General features: G+C 43.6%; 1 protein-coding gene across 1 annotated transcript in view; it reads right to left on the bottom strand.

Moving 5' to 3' along the window:
• The window catches only part of Rpgrip1 (RPGR interacting protein 1), a 43701-nt gene extending 28110 nt beyond the window's left edge, over window positions 1-15591 (bottom strand). The window contains exons 1-8 of the mRNA XM_055621666.1: window positions 15519-15591; window positions 12142-12283; window positions 9187-9428; window positions 8025-8124; window positions 6786-6923; window positions 4238-4343; window positions 2159-2182; window positions 1113-1259 (exon numbers count right to left, since the gene is read on the bottom strand). Of these exons, the coding sequence (XP_055477641.1) occupies window positions 1113-1259; window positions 2159-2182; window positions 4238-4343; window positions 6786-6923; window positions 8025-8124; window positions 9187-9428; window positions 12142-12283; window positions 15519-15591 (972 nt within the window). The remainder of the gene's footprint in view (window positions 1-1112; window positions 1260-2158; window positions 2183-4237; window positions 4344-6785; window positions 6924-8024; window positions 8125-9186; window positions 9429-12141; window positions 12284-15518) is intronic.
• Between the last annotated feature and the right edge of the window lie 3332 nt (window positions 15592-18923).

Here is an 18923-nt window from a genome sequence, read left to right as displayed (position 1 = left end):
AAACACGAGAGGAAGAAAGACAAAAGAAAACAGACAAGTATAAATCTTCAGATGTTGCAATCATGTTAACTATGTGGTCTAGCCACTTTGGAGGCCCTCTTCTCTCATGGGAAAAATTGATTAGCAGGGCTGAAGAGACAGTTTAGTGACTAAGAACACTGGCTGCTCTTCCAGAGGACCCAGGTTTGATTCCCAGCACCCACATGATGGCTCACAAACCTCTGGGACTCCATTTCCAGGGTATCTAATGCCTTCTTCTGATCTCAGCAGACACTCATGTGGTGCATAGCTATACATGCAAGCAGAATACCAATAATGATAAATGTTTTTCATGGAATAGCCATATTTTTCTAAGATGTTCATTTTGAAGTTGGAATGCAGCAAGGTTTTTCTTTTAACTAATTAATTTATTATGTATACAGTGTGATGCTTGCATGCCAGAAGAGGGCCCCAGATCTCACTGTAATGTTCATGAGCCATCATATTGTTGCTGGGAATTGAACTCAGGACCTTTGGAAGAACAGCTGGTGCTCTTAGCCTCTGAACCAGCCTCCAGCAGTTTTTAATTAAAAGAAAATTCCTCCCTCACATCCTCAGGCTTGGCCCAGCACATATATTTATTTGTGTTTGTTTGTTTGTTTGTTTGTTTGTTTATCATGTAGCCCAAATTCTCTATACATTCAAAGAAGACCTTGCACAGCTCACCATCTTGTTTCCATCTTTAGACTGCTGAGGTTACAGGCATGTGTTAACGCCTGTTTTGCTTTGAGTCAGGGTTTCACCCAGATGGAATGAATTTAGAGACCTCTGCCTCTCAAGTGCTTGAAATAAAGACACCATGCCTGGCAGCACATTTGCTTTTGTGCAGTGTTGGGGATCAAATCCAGACTTTACATGTGTGGGGCAAGTACTCCATAATTAGGAGTGATCTGTCTTCACACACATCAGAGGAGGGAATCAGATCCCATTACAGATGGTTGTGAGCCACCATGTGATTGCTGGGAATTGAACTCCAGACCTCTGGAAGAGCAGTCAGCATTTTTAACCACTGAGCCTTCTCTCCAGCCCCAATATGGCAAATTTGATGGTGTCTTTGCACTACTATCATTTACCTCCTTCAGCGTTATCTGCAAGATAGACGCATCTTGCAGCTGGGTCTTCAAGCTAATGGCTTTCTTGCTCTCCTCTGTCAGCTCTGCCTTGAGCTCCTTCACTTGGCTGAGGAAGGCATCATGGGTTGCATTCAGTATTCCCTGATTCTGCAGACAAAAGGAAACTCCTCTAGGAGTGATCACATGACTCAACAGGCATGGTTTCCAGACAGCAACTCCATCATTCTTAGGTGAAGGAACGACCTTGTCATGGTTTGAATAAGAATGGTCCCCACAAATTCATTTATTTAAATGCTTAGTCATTAAAGGAATGGCACTACTCTAGAAGGATTAGGAGGTATGGCCTTGCTGGAGTAGGTGTGGCCTCATGAGAGGGAATGTGTCACTGGGGCGGGCTTTGGTTTAAAAGCCAGGCCCAGTGGTATTCTCTCTTTTCCTGATGTCCAGGGATCTATATACAGAACGCTCAGCTACTTCTCTAGCATCATATCTGGGTATGTGCTACCAGTCTCCCCACCGTGGTGACAATGAGTGAACTACTAGTATCATGACAATGGACTAATCCTCTGAATCTGTAAGCAAGCCCCAGTTAAATACACTTTCCTCCTCCTCCTCCTCCTCCTCCTCCTCCTCCTCCTCCTCCTCCTCTTCTTCTTCTTCTTGGCAAGGTTTCTCTGTGTAGCCTTGGCTGTCCTGGACTCACTTTGTAGACCAGGCTGTCCTCAATTTCAGGCTGTCCTCAATTTCACAGAGATCCCCGTGCCTCTGCCTCCCAGAGTGCTGGGATTACAGGCGTGCACCACTGAGCCTAACTGTTAAATGCTTCCTTTATAAAAGCAACTCTTATTAAGAAATAGACTCAAAGAATCTTTATTACTCTCTGATCCCAGGAGTGGTGGTACACACCTTTAATCCCAGCACTGGGGAGGCAGAGGCAAAGGGATCTCTATGAATTTGAGGTCAGCTTGGTCTACACAGTGAGTTCCAGGATATCCAGGGCTTTGTAGAGAGATCCTGTCTCAAACAATAGCAACGACAAAAATTACCTTCTGGAGCAAGTCTTCATATGCCTGGAAGAAATAAGTATAAGTCTTATTTACCAGTTCACCAATTTCACAAGATACTTGACATCTCTATAAGATAAATATAGTTGGGTATGGTATCCCCTGCCTTTAGTTCCAGCACTCAGAAGGCAGAAACAGGAGGATCTCCCTGAGTTTGAGAACAGTTTATTCTACATAGCAAATTCCAAGCCAGGCAGGGCTACATAGTGAGACCTCATCTCAAAGACAGAGAAAGAGAGGAAAAGAAAAGATACATTGTGCCTCAGCAGAGTAGCCATATATTGGACCATGCTGAATGAAGGAAGGCCCAGCCACACAGAATGATGCCACCATCATCTATTCACCCAAAGTAGGAATCTAGGAATCCATTTCTCTGTTACCATCACTCTCTCTCCTTTGGAGACTGAGTTTGTTTTGTTATGTCTCGGGGTCTTATCAAAGCAAGATCCCTTTCTTTCCAGGGTTCTCTCCCCCTTGGGCCCTCAACTGGTTCCCTTGATTCCCCTGCCCTGAGCCTCCATAGGATTTCTGTGTCTACAGTGTGTATCACCTATTCTAACCCTTATTCTATTCTGAATGTTGCTATTTTCTCTCCCAATTTAGTTATTGTATGTATATGCACCACATATGGACTTGGTTCCTGCAGAGGTCAGAAAAGTGCATCAAATCCCCTGGACCTGGAGTTAGAGACAGTTGTGAGCCACCATATGGGTGCTTGAACCTGGAGCCTCTGCAAGAACAACAAGTGCTTTTAACCTCTGAGCTATTTCTCCAGCCTCTCTCCTGGTTTTGGTTTGTTTGTTTGTTTTGTTTTGTTTTGAGACAGGATCTCACATAGCCCAGGCTGGCCGAAGACTTGTTATATAGTTGATGATTGCCTTGAGATATGGCAATTCTCAAGACATCTGAAGATTTCAGGACAATATGAGAACTCTCCTAAGTCATCTATATTCCTACCTGTAACTAGCAACTATTGGTACTTTGTAACTGTTTTCCTAAAGATGTTCTTTATCTACTAAAACGTATTTCAAACCTCATGCTTTTCGAAGGCTATGAGATCTTTTGGAGGGAAGAGGTTTATCTTATGACAAGCTTGTTCAAAACCCCTCCCCAGATGCCCTATCTATGGGCGATGGCCTAAATTACTAACAGGCTCTAGGGCCTAAAACCTCAGTGTGTCTACATTCACCTCCTTAGAAATTTTTTTCTTTTCTTGCACACGTAGTACTGCATGACACTCTTCTGGTATTTCAGAATTCAGTTCATGAGCTCATTCTTTTATGAATCCTTTTTTAAAGGTTTTTAATTTTTAATTTCTATGAATGTATATGACTGTTTTGCCGGGATGTGTGTCTGTGGACCACTGCCTACCTGGTATCCACAGAGACCAGAAGAGGCAGCTGGATCCCTTGGAACTGGAGTTACTGATGGTTGTAAGCCACCAAGTGAATTGCTGGGAATTAAACCTGGAGCCTCTAGAAGAGCATCCAGGGCTCTTAATCACTGAGCCATCTCTCCAACCCCCTTTTATGAATCTGTTTTGCTTTTACACCTGCCTCTGGGGACCTGATCACTCCCTTTTTGATATCTCCCACACCTCACGTAATAGAAATAGTGAGAAAAAAAAATAGACTTTCAAGGCTTGGTTCTGAATAACACCTGTAAATTATGTGACCTTAGACAAGTTAGTGTCTTTGGATTATGCTCTCACATATGTAAAACAGAAAACCCAGCGGGGTGCAGTGGACATACTGGAAATCCTAGCATTTTGGGGGGCTAAGAAAGGATTGTATGTGAAGCTAGCCTGAGGTACATAGTGAGTTTCAGTTTTCAGCCTACATTACAGAATGAGGGCCAATCACAAATAAAAGGGGGAAATACAGAGTGGAAAAAGAACAGAAAATGAAGGAAGAGGAGGGGGGGAAAGGAGAAGGAACAGGTTTATTTTCTTAACTAACACCCCACCCCTTTCTGCAGTACTAGAGACTGAACCTAGGGCTTCATGCAAGAATGAATTGGCTTTTCCTTCTCTAAGATGTACAGCTGATCATAGCAACTCACCTCTTGAACTCGTGTTAACTGGGCTTCCGTCGCTGCCAGTGTGGCGTTTCTTTCATATAAGAGCTTCTTGAGCCGAATCAGCTCCACATTCCCCTTAATGGAAGCTCTGCAAATAGAAGACACTGAGCTGTTCCATCTGGGGTGCAGCCCTCCTGCTGTTGCCTGTTCTGTGTCCCCACAACACACCAGAAGTGGGAAGCAGTCTGCAAATATCCTTCCTCCTATTTTTTAAAAAAGATTTATGTATGTATTTATTATAGATAATGTTCTGCCTGTATGTACATCCACATGCCAAAAGAGGTCATCAGATCTTATTATAGACAATTCTGAGCCACCATGTGGTTTCTGGGATTTGAACTCAGGACCTTTGGTCTTAACCTCTGAACCATTTATTTCTCCAGCCCCCTTCCTATTTTTAATTATGATAGTTAAGACCTGAGGACCACCAACCTTAAACCTTGAGTTCTAAGAAAACACAGTAAGTATTTTTTTAAATATGGTTCTCACAATTTCTAAGAAGTCTTACGGAGTTCAACTAAATATATGCCTTATTTCCTTAGAAACAGAGAAAGGCAAAGGAGGGCTATTTTATTTTCAAATCTAGGAGATGATGTTTCTGGGTGTTTGATTGAATTTACATATTTGAGACAATGTCTTACTATATAGCCTAAACTGTTTTTCTTTGGTTGTTGTTGTTGTTTTGTTTTTTTCCTTTTTAAAAAATGATTTACCCAGGTGTGGTGGTACACATGCCTTAACCTTAGCACTAAAAAACTTGAGAGGAAGAAGCAGAGAGGTCTCTGAGTTTGAGGCCAGCCTGGTTTACAGGAAGAATTCTGGGACAGCCAGGGGCACACAGAGAAACCTTGGAAAAACGAAAACAAACAAAACAAATTATTTGACAGCACACACTTTAATCCCAGCCTTTGGGAGGCATAGGCAGGCAGATCTCTGTGAGCCTGAGGTCAGCTTGGTCTACAGAGTGAGTTCCAGAAACAGCCAAAGATACTTAGAAAAACCCGTCTCAAAAAATATAAACAAACAAACAAACAAATAAATAAATAAAGCAAGGAAGAAAAGTTGAAAAGATATCAGGAAGAATTTGGTCTCACTCTGTCTTAGTGACTTTTCACTCTCAGTCCTGGTAATTACGAATGAGATCTTTAAAATTCCACTGCTGCTTGTATGATACCTGCAAGTCGTTAAATATGGGGCTTAAGTGTTCACTGCGTAACATGTCTCCACGTGCATGGGTTTGTAGCTGAAATGGCAGAGAGAAGTGGGACTTCTTATCATACAGGAGGTCCCAAGTTTGGTCCCCTGAACTGTGTAGATCAGATGTGGTGGCGAACGCCTGTAACCCCAGTGCTTGGACGGTAGAAGACCATCCTCTGCACCATAGTAATACAGTAAGTTTGGATCAGCCCAGGTTACATGAAACCCTGTCTCAAAAAGCAAGCGAGCAAACAAATAAAAAATAAATCAAAAGATTGTTATTCAGCCTGAGGGAGCAACAGTAGGGTAGAGGTGGGTTGCTATCACGTAATGACGATCTGGTAGAATCCTAAATGCATATGATTAAACAAAAACAGCAAGCCCTCACAGGGAGAGGCAGGTGGATCTCTGAGTCTGAGCCTGGTCCACAGAGTAAGTTCCAGGACAGCCAGGACTACACAGAGAAACCCTGCCTTGAAAAACAGAACAAAAGCCAAACAAACAAAAAAAGCCAACCCCCAAAGCTGTATCCGTACAGTTCCAGCTATATAATATTTTGGGGAGAGGCAAAAACTATATAGAGAGACAGTTCAAGATCAATGGTCACCAGTGTTTGGGGAAGGAGACATAAACAGGCAGAGCACAGGAGATTTTTTTAGGGCATTGAATACACTGTGAGATATAATGGTGGATCCATATAATTACACATTTGCCCAGAATGCACAACACTAAGAATAAACTTTAATATCAACTGTTGCCTCTGTTAATGTTTGTTCATTTTTAATGTTTTTAAATTTTTAGTTACATTGAGAAAGGGTCTTACTATGTAACCTGGTCCTGCCTGGAATTCCCCAGTCCAGGCTGGCCTTGAGTTCATAAAGACTTGGACCTGTCTCTCTGCCTTTCAAATGTACATCCCAAGTGCTGGGATTAAAGGCATTTACCTGTTAGTTCATTTTTTTTTTTTTTTAAATAAAGGCATCAGTTCCTGCTCAGTGGTAAAGAGCACTTGCTGCTCTTGGAAAGGCCCGGATTCTAGTCCCAGGTCAAACTCTAGGCAACTGCAGTTCCAAGGGATCTGTTGCCTTCTTCTGACCTCTTTGGGCACCAGGCACACACTCACAGTACACTTACATATCTGCAGGCAAAGCATTTGTACACACCATAATGCCTACCCCATCTTCCTCTTTATATGCAGATTTCTCTGGGTCTGTTTGTCAGACTGAATTTATTCCTAAAGAATCTCTTTTCCTCTGAAGTGAAGAAAAGCTGGAAGTAGGAATCTTACTTTTTCTGCTTAGTATGGTTTGAGGCATAGAATGTTAGCTCTCACCTTAGCTCTGCAGCCTTCTGAGCATACTCCAGGGAGCTTGTCTGTTCAAGCTTTTCATGTTCCGACATTTTCTCAGGAGACCTGGGTGGCTCTTCTGCTTGTCTATACAAGCACAAGTTAGGAGTCATGACGTCAGCACTGTTAGGCATACAAAGACCAATGATTGTAGCCCAAATCAGGAATTGGCGGATAATTACAGGATAGTTGTATAATTAGAGGAAGATTAAACACAAAAGGGAGCCTGGGTCGGTGGCACACACTGGTGATCCCAGCACTCAGAGAAGCAGAGGTAGGTGGATCGTTGTGAGTTCAAGGCCAGTGTGGTCTACCAAGCAAGTCTAGGACAACCAAGGCTTGATACACAGAGTAATCCCTGTCTTGAAGAATAGAGAGAAAGAACAAGAGAGAGAAAGAGGCAAAATTTTTACAGGGCTTAGAACTGCACTATTCGCTTACCAAAAACGTTAGCACACTTAGCAGGTGGTGGTGGCACACACCTTCAATACCAGCCCTGGGGAGGCAGGGGCCAGTCTGGTCCATAGAGTGAGTCCAGGGCAGCCAGGGCTACACAGACAGACCCTGTCTCAGAAAGAAAAAATAGAAAAAGTGAATTATCTCAGTGATATACAGGATAATCTTACAAAGTATAGCCTGCAAACGTCAACAGGAGATAAAAACTAAAAGGAAAGAAGAATACTTTCAGTCATGAAAAGGACTTTTGTTCTTTCCTCAAAGGACAGAGAAACGCGTGTCTTATAAATATAAATATGAACATAAACGTAACTTTTGACAGGACCTCACTGTGCAGACCAGCCTGGCCTGGAACTCACAGAGATCCACCTGCCTCTGTGCCTGGGTGCTGGGACTAAAAGAATTCTCATCCTCTCTTGTTTTTTTTTTTTTTTTTTTAAGATTTATTTCTTTATTTTATGTATGAGTGCTCTATTTGCATGTACATCTGCATGACAGGAGAGGGTACCAGATCTTATTATAGATGGTTGTAAGCCACCATGTGGTTGCTGGGAATTGAACTCAGGACCTCTGGAAGAACAGACAGTGCTCATAACCTCTGAGCCATCTCTCCAGCCCCTTGTTTTGTATTTTGAAACAAAGAAGTCGAAGTTTTGACTTTCATCTTCTCCGATTACCCCAGAAATCAGTAACACTCACTGATCTTCAACGACGTATTTCTGACTAAGGCTTTTTGGGTAACAACACGGTACACACAGAGGCACTCACAGTTGGCTGGCTTTACTGCTTATTTCCATTCTGTTGTTTTCATCAGTCTCATGTCCCTTAAATGTGGGAGGGGCTGTATAGCTGCGCCTGTCTTTTGGCCCTGAAAGTTTATGCAGGAAAAAAAAAAAGGTGAAATGTAGCCACATTACCTTCTCGAATGCCACATGTTAAAACCAGGACACGAAGTGCTGGCCACTGAGAGCCTTGAAACTTGGGGGAAATCCTTGTGTGACAATTAGTCACAGAGGCGGCTCTAGGACTCTTACCTAAGATCACAACTGCAAATACCTTCAGTCAAAAATATTCAGCGAGTGTGTCCAGCCCTAAACTGGTACCTAATGGGTGGTCAACCATGCTTAAATGTACCCATTATTTCATTTCGGTTGGTTGGCTTTTTTGTTGTTGTTTTTAATATTTATTTATTATTTAAACAGTATTCTGCCTGCATACCAGGAGAGGGCACCAGATCTCATTATAGACGGTTGTAAGGCACCATATAGTTGCTGGGAATTGAACTCATGACATTTGGAAGAGCAGCCAGTGCTCTTAACCTCTGAGCCATCTCAACAGCCCTGTTGTTGTTGTTTTTGTTTTTCAAGACTGGGTTTCTCTGTGTAGCCCTGGCTGTCCTTAACTCAATTTGTAGACCGGGCTGGCCTCGAACTCATAGAGACCCACCTGCCTCTACCTCTTGAGTGCTGGGTTTACAGACATGCACCACCATGCCCGGATGTTACGTTTTGTTTGTTTGTTTATTTTGTTTTAAATTAACATACAAAATGACGGGTTTCTCCACTTAGTGTATGTTCCTTTGCCTCCCCCACGCCCTTCCCTGGTGTGATTCCTCCCTTCCCCAGAGGATCTTCCCTTCTGATTGCTCTTCACTGCTTCCTTCTTTTCACACCCTCTCCCCTCCGTTTTTTGTCTTGTTTTTCAATTTCCATTTGGTTTTTGGTGGTCTTGGAAATTTACCTACAGTCACAAGCACGCTGAGCAAGCCCTCTGCCGCTGAGCTACATGCCAGCAGTGAATTCAGAAATTTGAACCCGAATTTCAAGCACGGGGCGGGGGTAAGGGTGGGATGAGGGGAGTTGGGATGGATCAGGACTGAGCCTCAGTCCCTTAGCAGGGGTCTGCTTGGGTTTCTGCCGCAGTTACACACCAGCTGTGTGGGGCAGTCTGCGTCCCGCGATGACTCCAGACTGTGCACCGCCTGCCGGGGTCGAGAGACACAGGCGCTGCACATGCGCTTTCCTCCTGGGAGCTGGGGCGCGCGGGGGCGCCGATGGGCACAGGGTCGGGGAGGCCCAGGGTTGCCTCCTCCGCCTAGCAGGATCCTGGAGCACAGCTACAGTGCGTAAATCCGGCTGGGCAGTGGCGGATCGCTGCACGGTCGTCCTCCGCCTGTGGCACAACAGACTAGGAGGGTTTCCTCACCCACCAAACCCATGTTGGGTTGAACTCAGGGCTTGATTCTAGGTGGGTGAACCCAGCTGGCCCCTGCATTGGTGTCTGAGTTAGGCTCACTATTGCTATGTATTTGCTTATATCTCCAGATTGTAGTCCATCACTGTAGAGGTCCTGGAAGGGTGCTGCTAACTGCCTTGTTCTCCCCAGCTTGTTGAGCCTGCTTTCTTCTGGAACCTAAGACCACCAGCCCAGGACTAGCGCCACCCGCAATGGGCTGGCCCTCCCCATCAATCACTAAGAAAATGCCCTACAGCAGGGTCTTCCTCCTCGCCCTTATGAGACAGGGTTCCTCTGTGTTGTAGACCAGTCCAGCCTCGAACTCAAAGAGATCCATCCACCTGCCTCTGCCTCCCAAGTGCTGGGGTTAAAGGCCTGTACCACCACGCCTAGCACTTCAAATATTTTAAAAGGGAGGAAAAACAGCTCAATACTCAATACTGCAAAATATATATATGTATAAAATAGGCAAAAAGGCAATAGGCATACCATTTTATTAAAAAAAATATGTTCTCTCTCTTATTCACAATTAAAATTCCCCACTAATGGAGTGGCCATTTTAGCTTTTTCTTTTCTTCTTTCTCTCTCTCTCTCTCTCTCTCTTCCCTTTTGGTTTTTTGGAAACAGGATTTCTCCGTGTAGCCCTGGATGTCCTGGAAACTCACTTTGTAGACCAGGCTGGCCTCCAGGTTCTCCCTTCATCCCTCAGTCCTTTTGGCTGTCATACCCTGTCCACTACTCTGAACTCTCCAGCCTAGGGTCTGGGCTGCTCTTCCCCCTAGCTGCTTTTCCCTATATAACCCAGCTGCTTTGGCTACACTGGTCCTTTTTACCCCTTTTGCTCTCTTTGGCCCCAGCTGCCCCTGTTAGTGGGTGGCTCATAGCTTGCCTTCCCTGCCCCTCTCTCCTCATATCCGGTTCAGTCTGGCTGTGTTCCCTCTGGACCTTTTCCACTTATGCTCTCACAATGTATCCACAATAAACCTCCACCAGACCTAGAAACAGTCATGTCCTCCTTTTTTTTTTTTTTCTTAATTTCTTTTATTCATTAAATGCTGTATATATGCCCTAAGGTAAGATTAATCTCTGAGTCAGGCTTGGTGATGGCAGGTCTGGATTTAACTGCTGCTCAGTCCCACAGTTCTTTTTTTTTTTTTTTAACAATTTATTTACTTTTATTTTCTGTGCATTGGTACAAAGGTATTAGAATCCCTGGAACTGAAGTTATTGACAGTTGTGAGTTGCCATGTGGGTGCTGGGAATTGAACCTGGGTCCTTTGGAAGAGCAGGCAGTGCTCTTAACCACTGAGCCATTTCTCCAGCCCCCACTCCCACAGTTCTTTAGGGAACATTATCACATGAGAAAAAGCAAGATCACTGGAATGTGATATCTGCTCATAATCCCAGCCTTGGGGGCGGAGGCAGGGGGATGCTTCAAGATCCAGCACAGCCAGGATTATATGTTACCCTGTCTCCAAAAACAGCACAGGAAGGGACTGGGTATGCTGGCACACTCCTTTGATTCTGCACTCAGGAGCCAGAGGCAGGGAGAACTCTGAGTTCAAGGCCAGCCTTGTCTATACAGAGCAGCAGTTCTCAACTTGTGAGCCTGGAGAGATATTCCCATTACAATTTATTTTGTGCTTTTATTTTTTTTTTCCAGAGCTGAGGACTGAACCCAGGGCCTTGCACTTGCTAAACAAGCATTCTACCACTGAGCTAAATCCCTAACCCTGCCATTACAATTTATAATGGTAGGGAAAATTACAGTTATGAAGTAACAATGGAAATAATTTTATTGTTGGGGTTCACCACTTCATGAGGAACTGTATTAAAGAGTTGAAGCATTAGGAAGGTTGAGATCCACTTCCGTAGAGGGTTCTAGGCCAACTGAGGCTACATAAGAAGACCTGGTTGCTTCAATTTTTAAGGCTGGAGAGATGGCTTAGCAGCTAACAATGCTTGCTGCTCTTCCAGAGGACCAGAGTTGAGTTTCCAGCACTCACAATGGACAGCTCACTACCTGTAACTTGAGCTCCAAGTGTTCCCACAACCTGTTCTGGCCTCCTAGGGCACCTTCATGCATGTACACAGACACATGAAAATTTAATAGTATGTACAGAACACAACATGCTCAAGACAGGGTTTCCCTGTGTAGCCTGTGCTGTCCTGGACTCACTTTGTAGACCAAACTGGCCTCAAACTCACAGAGATCCACCAGCCCCTGCCTTTGCCTCCCTGAGTTCTGGGATTACAGGTGTGCATCACTGTGTCCAGCTCTTTACATTTCAAAAGAGAAATTCCTTTTCGTATTATACCTACCCCCTCGTGCTGCCAAGACTTTACCGTTCTGGTCAGGTGCAACCAGCAGGCACCTGCCTGTCTCTTGCTGTGTATTGTTATGCTAGCACAGGTTACTTGGGCTGCTCTTGTGCTCTGTATTAAACTATGAGATGTGTGGTAGAAAAACAATTAAGCAATCATGTTTGCAAAAGTATTTCAGAGCCTGACATCCTTGAGTTGGGTTTTTTTTTTTTGTTTTGTTTTGTTTTTTTGGTATAGATATATAAGCAATATGAGATCCTTTTGGGTTAGTGTGGAGCCAATCTGCTATGGACACAGCTTTTGAAATTTTAAGAATTCTGGGTACCTTCTGCTTTTGTCTCGTTGCTTTGGAGGAAGTTCCTTCACCAACATGGGTTCTTCATGAAGATGAAAGAGTCTGTTGTCTAGTTCCTTCTGGCCCTTCTTGCCCAATTGTGATTTAGCCTTTACATTCTTACGTGAAGTCCCTGAAGAAAGCAAGTAGAGAATATTTTCACATGTTACTTTGTTTATTTATTTTATTTCATTTATTGTTTAAGAGTCTCAGATCTAGTGTGGTGGTCTATGCCTTTAATCCCAGTACTTGGGATTCTAGGCAGGTGGATCTCTGTGAGTTCAAAGCCAGCCTGATCTACAGAGTGAGTTCAAGGTCAGCTTGGGCTACACGGTAAAACTCTGTCTGGGGATGGGGAGAAAAAAAAAAAAAAAAGAAAAAGAGTCTCATAGGCTGACAAGATTATTCAACTGATAAAGGTGCTTTCTACCAAGAGTGACAACCCGAGTTCAGTTCCTAGAATTCACATGGTAGAAATAGAAAACAGACTCTCAAATTTGTCCTCTGATCTCCATACATGCATACCATGACATACAACTACCTCCCCACCAGTAAATAAATAAGTGTGAAAATTAAATAAAAGGGCCTGGAGAGATGACTCGGTGGTGAAGAGCAGTTGCTGCTCTTCCAGAAGACCCACAGTGGATTTCTAGCACTCACATGGCAGCACATAACCTTCTCTAACTCCGTTCCCAGAGGATCTGATGTCCTCTTCTGGCCTCCACTTACACTGCGTGCATGCCGTATACAGACACTCATGTAGGCATAAAGCCATACACATTAAAAATACAAATAAAAATTAAATATAAAGTAAGATAAAATTAGATATATATCCATATCTACATAATTAGATAGATAGATAGATAGATAGATAGATAGATAGATAGATAGATAGATAGGGTCTCCTGTTGCTGGGATGGCCTTGGATTCCTGATCCTCTGTCTTTGAGGGCTTGAGAAACTGTCTCCAGGCTTTGGAACAAAGTCCTAGCTTGTTTCAGGGAGAGGAAACCAGAGCGCATTCTTCATTGTGTGACTGTTCCCTGCCCCAGGTGATTTCTGATCTCATGGTAAATTGAAATGTTAAAGTCCAGAGGTCTGCACTTCCACACAGACATACACACATACACAAAATTAAACAAAGACACATCCTTAAAAGTGGTGAAGCGGGTGTACCCTGGAAGGAGGGTCCAGTGTTTAAGACCACATACTGCTCTCACGGAGGACCAGGGCCCACGTTGGCCAGCTCACAGTAGCCTATAACCCTGAAGCTAGGGATGGAATTCTCTACTACAGAGAGCTCACTGGCCCTGCTTATTGTCTTACTCTGTAATAGCCCAGCCTAGCCTTGAATTTTCAATCCTCCAGTCTCTGTCTCTCAAGTACTGGCGCAGCAAGAGACTAGAAACTGAAAAAAGCTACATCCGTAAAGTGTGGTGAGCCGGGCTGTGGTGGTGCATGCCTTTAACCCCAAAGCTCGAGGGGAATGCAGGTGAATCTCTGAGTTCAAGTCCAACATGGTCTACACAGCCAATTTGAGGACAGCCAGGGTTATACAGAGAAAAACCAAACCAAACCAAACCCAAAAAGATTGGGTGATGGCCCATGTCTTTAATATTAGCACTAAGGAGCCAGAGGTAGGCAGAGTTCTGTGAGTTCAAGGCCAGCGATGTTAACACAGCAAGAACTTATCTTCATAAATAAATAAATAAAAGATTACCATATAAAAGAAGTTAGTGGACAGAAACTGGAAGCATTTTTCCCAACAAGGCTGCCTACAACAAACTTAGCATGTTTGAGAAGAGCTCTCCTTATACAAATGTATAGGTACCAGGAGCTTTTTGCTTTGTTTTGAAAAAGTAAAAATAAAATTCTTTGGAGACACAGTTTCTCTGTGTATCCTTGGCCATCCTGAACTCACCTTGTAGATCAGGCTGGGCTTGAACTCACAGTGATCCTCCTGCCTCTGCCTCCCTATGTGCTGGGATTATAGGTGTGTGCCACCACCCTGGCTTTGTTTTTGGTTTTTAAGATAGGATTTCTCTGTGTAGCCCTGGCTGTCCTGGAACTCACAGAGATCCACATGCCTCTCTGCCTCTTGAGTGGTGGGATTACAGGCATGTGCCTCCAGGCTTGGCTAGAGTCCCTATTGTAAGAATTTCAGGGGTAGTCTGAGCATCTCAAAGTGCACATCCGTCCCTTCTTTTCCAGGCTCCTCTTGCACTGGAGGCTAATACATCCACGAGCGCAGGGATGGCAGTGCTTTGTTGGCTCCATTTTTCAAATAAAATTGTTTAACCTAAAAAAAAATTAAAAGCAAAAAAAAAAACAAAACAAAACAAAAACAAAAACAAAACCAAACAACAACCAAAAAACCACAATGGCTGAGAAAACATCTCAGTCAGCAAAGTGCTTGCCTCACAAGCATGAGGATCTGAGTTTAGATCTCCAGGACCCATGTAAAAGGTCAGTAATGGTGGCATATGCCTGTGACACCAGCAATGGCTGATGGGTGGGTATGTGAAAGCTCACAGGCAACCTACCTAACTTATATAGTGCCAACCACCAAGATTGCCCTTTGACCTCTAGTATGTGCACTCCCATACACAGCTGTGCACACAACCTACACACACAGGATCAGAATAAAATACTAAGAGAGTCGAATGTGGTGGGCTGAGTAAGAATGGTCCCCATGAACTCACGTGTTTGAATGCTTGGCCGTAGGAAATGATACTGTTATGAGGTGTAGCCTTGTTGGAGGAGGTGTGGTCTTGCTGGAGAAAGTGTGTCACTGATAAGGTGGGCTTTGAGGTCTTATATATGCTCAAGCTCCACCCAGGGTGGTACACAAAAGTCTCCTGTAGAACTCTAGCACAATGTCTGCCTGCATGCCACTGGCTTCCCCTTCCCGCCATGATGATAATGGCCAAACTAAAAGCTCTGAACTGTAAGCCAACCCCAATTAAATATTTTCCTTCATAAGAATTGCCATGGTCAGGGTGTCTCTTTACAACAATAAAACCCTCACTAAGACATCTAAGACAGCTTAGAGATGTCTCAGTGGTTAAGAGTGCTTACTGCTCTTTTGAAGGACTCAGGTTCAGTTCCCAGCACCCTCATGGTGGCTCACAACCATCCCTAACTCTTGTTGGAGGGGATCCGATGCCTCTTCTGAGCTTCACAGCCCTATAGGCATGTGCTGCATACACATACACACAATTAAATAATAAGTTTTTAAATAAAAAGAGCGTTTAAGGAAAGAGCTGAAAGAAACCAGTTTCCATTGCAAAGACTGACCGCCTCACAGTGGCAGACAAGGAATTCTCTCATCAGTGGAGACATCCATGTCTAGGCCCTGGATTTACCTACCTTTCAGCAGATGAATTGGGTCTGTGTCTCTAACGGGCAGATCCTCTGGCATATGATCCAGCAGATTCAGCATCACCTCGGTTATCAGGCTGTAAGAGAGCCTAGAAGACCGTAAATGAAGGAGAAGTCTTTATGGAGTTATAGCTTTAAACTGTCGTCAGCAGGATCTCCTCAGATTGTAGTAGGAACTTCTCAGTACTTTTGTGACAGTGCTTGACTGGTCAAAGTTATCTTTGGAGTGATTCGGACAACTCTAAGGCCATGCATGCAGTAGTCATGATACTACTTATTCAAAATAAAAATTAATTTTTCGATTATAGGACTGATAGTCTTATTCTCAATACTCAGGTAGCATTGTAATTTATTCATATGTGTTTATTTGTCTGCTCCCACATCTAAGATATAAGGACTTTGTGGAAAGAGAATCGATGTAACTTGTCACATTTGTATACCCAGTACAGTTTTTAAAGTGGTTCTAGAAAACAATAGGATCCCAGAGAGAAGATACCAGGAAGGGACAGAGTCAAAACTCTTGACTTTTTCTTTTTCTTTTTCCTTTTCCTCTGCTTGATTACTGTACTTGTTTCTTGAGACAGGGTCTCATTATATATCCCTGGCTGACCTGGAACTCACCTCTCTTTGCCTCGAAAATGCTGGAATTAAAGGCTTGCACCATCATGCCCAGCTATCATACTTTGTGAAGTATGGTCTCTCTATGCTCTGTATGAGGGCCCCTTCAGGAGCAGGGTGCAAGAATGAACATGGTTGCTTTGCTTAGGATTGGAGGAAATTTAGAAAGAGGCATCTCCACATTCTTATTAGAGTGAGGAGGGTAAGTTTGAGGCCAGACTGGCCTACCTAGTGATCTCCAGGGCAGTCTGAGTTGCCTGGAGAGACGCTGGGTTAGAGAAACCAGAGTTAGAGAGACCCTGTCTGAAAAACAAAGAACAGTAACAACAAAAAACCCCAACAGCAACAACAATAACAACACCCTCAAGAATCCCTCTCCTTTGAACTAAAGAGCAATAGAGGTAAAAGTGTGACATTTTGTGAAAAGTTTCCCTGTTATCAGTAGGTTGGGGAGAGTGGAGGAGAGCCTGGGTAGGATGGCATGTGCCTATAAAGCCAGCCCTTGGGAGGATAACCACAAACTCTGGGCTAACTTGGTCTACATAGGGACGTCCATGCTAGCCAGGGGTGCAAAGCAAGACCCATCTCAAAGAGTGAAAAACAAATGAGTACAGAGGGGAGAACAGTGCTAAGGAGGCATCTCCCTTGTTCATCAAGAAGCTAAGAAGGGCGGTGGTCTGGGGACAGAATAGTGCTATGGACCATGCAGACACCAAAGCATGAGCAATGAGTTGGACAGACCTAAGAAAGTGACCTGATTAAAGGTGACTGGTGGAACATCTCTGAACATCTCTGATACGGTACAAAAGGAATACACTTACTTTGCTCTTCCCCAAAGCATCAGGGTTAAAAAGGAGACATTATAAATATGCATTAGATATAAACTTACAGTCCTGGCTTCTTCCAGAGAGTTCTGCGCAGTGCAGTTCTTCTCCCTGGATTCCCTGCTGTCTCTAATACTTCTGCTTCCAATCCCCCTCCTCCTCCTGCTGGCTCAAGGGGACACTAATCCAGGCCTTTTAGCTGTTAACTCTTTGTAGATCTGTTTTTAGCTTTCTTTCTAGTGAAGACTCTACTTTCTCTCAACGCATATTGAACTTTGAGAGACAGCAGTTAAAGCATTACTTAGCTCAGGAATTTTTTTCTAAAACTAAAGCTGGAAAAAACATGTCTGACTTAGGAGTAATAAAATGAGGTGGAATTGGGAAGATGACTTTCACGTCTGGTGTTAAGGGGTCAGGTGTAGGAGCCTATGCCTGTAATCCCAAGACTAGGAAAACCTGAGGCAGGAGTGTGCTAAATTGGAGGTTGGTGGGGTTATGTAGTGAGTCAGTGGCTAGCCTGGGCTGCATAGCAAGATACTGTCTTCAAAAAAAAAAATCAGTCACTGGAGGGCGGAGACAATGGGAGTTAGTGAACCCTGAGATCTCTTTGAAGAAAAATGACCCTATGGGATCACTGTCTCTGACTGAATCCGTGGGACCTAGAGTAAAAGATACATTCAGATAATTTAATATTTTCCCACTAGAGCTTCAGGTATTCTAATTCTTCCATTTCTCTGCCTTTGTTTGTTTGTTTTTTTATTTTTGAGACAGGGTTTCTCTGTGTAGCTCTGGCCTTCTTGGACCAGTCTTGGCTTCAGACTCAGAAATTTGCCTGCCTCTGCCTCTTAAGTGCTGGGATCAAAGGTATGTTCCACTATGTTTTTGAAATAGAATTTCACGATGCCTCCCTGGCCTCTGAGAACTCTGTAAACTAGGCTGAAAAAAAAAACTCACAGAGATTCCAAGTGCTGGGATTAAAGGCATGCACAATAAGACCTGGCTATGCTTTTCATTTTTTCTTTCTGTCTTTCTTTCTATTTATTTATTTTGAGACGGGCTTACTGTACATAGCCCTGGCTGTCCTGGAACTCACCATGTAGACCAGGTTGACCACAGAGAATTAATCAAGAAAATTCCCCACCTGTCTATGTGAAAGCCACATTTCTTAAGTGGGATTCCCTCTTCCCAGTTTATGTCAGGTTGAAAAAAAAAAAAAAAAAAAACCCAGAAAACTAGCCTAGCCATCTCAAAGTACAAACTGGAATGATAAGAAGGCAGTGATCTAGGGGGGGCCGGAAATAACAATATTGAAAATAAGCCCAATATTACAGACAGGGGAGGCAGAAGCAGGTCTAAGTGGGAGCAGGATGGGGGTGGGGGTGAGGGTGGGGGTGGTAGAAATGTGAGAAGAGGGGAGTTGGGGGGCAGGATACTGTAGTATTCTAGGCTCTTATGACCAAGAACAAAGAGCTAGATCAGGAACACATGGTTAGAAATAGCCCAGTCATGTGCTGTAATGACCCTTTATATGTCCTTTGTATAATCCATCCCTCCCACATTTGGGGCTTTGCTTGAGAATGCTTTGTTCTTTGTATGGCATCTAGGAAGGGTTTCCGGTCTCTCTACCAATGGGCTTTTTTTTTTTTTTTTTCCGTATGTTAACTTTAATGTAGCTTTCTCCTGTCTCTACTCTCCTATTTCACTCGGTAAGTTTCCAAAATAGAACTTTTCATAGTTGCTATAGGGGTGATGAGATGCCTTAGAGGGTTAAGATACTTGCTGCCGAGTCTTCCCACTTCAGTTCAATTCCTGGAACCCACATGATGGGAGGGGAAAACCCATCCCCACAAGTTGTTTCTGACATGTGTGCTGTGGCACACATCAATTTACAATATATAAGAAAGGAAAGAAAGAAAGAAAGAAAGAAAGAAAGAAAGAAAGAAAGAAAGAA

The sequence above is a fragment of the Psammomys obesus genome, unplaced genomic scaffold, assembly GCF_907164565.1.
Source record: "Psammomys obesus unplaced genomic scaffold, mPsaObe1.curated_primary_1811, whole genome shotgun sequence".
Lineage (NCBI taxonomy): Eukaryota > Metazoa > Chordata > Mammalia > Rodentia > Muridae > Psammomys > Psammomys obesus.
Note: the sequence above shows the minus strand (reverse complement) of the source record. Positions and strands in the feature narration are given on the sequence as shown.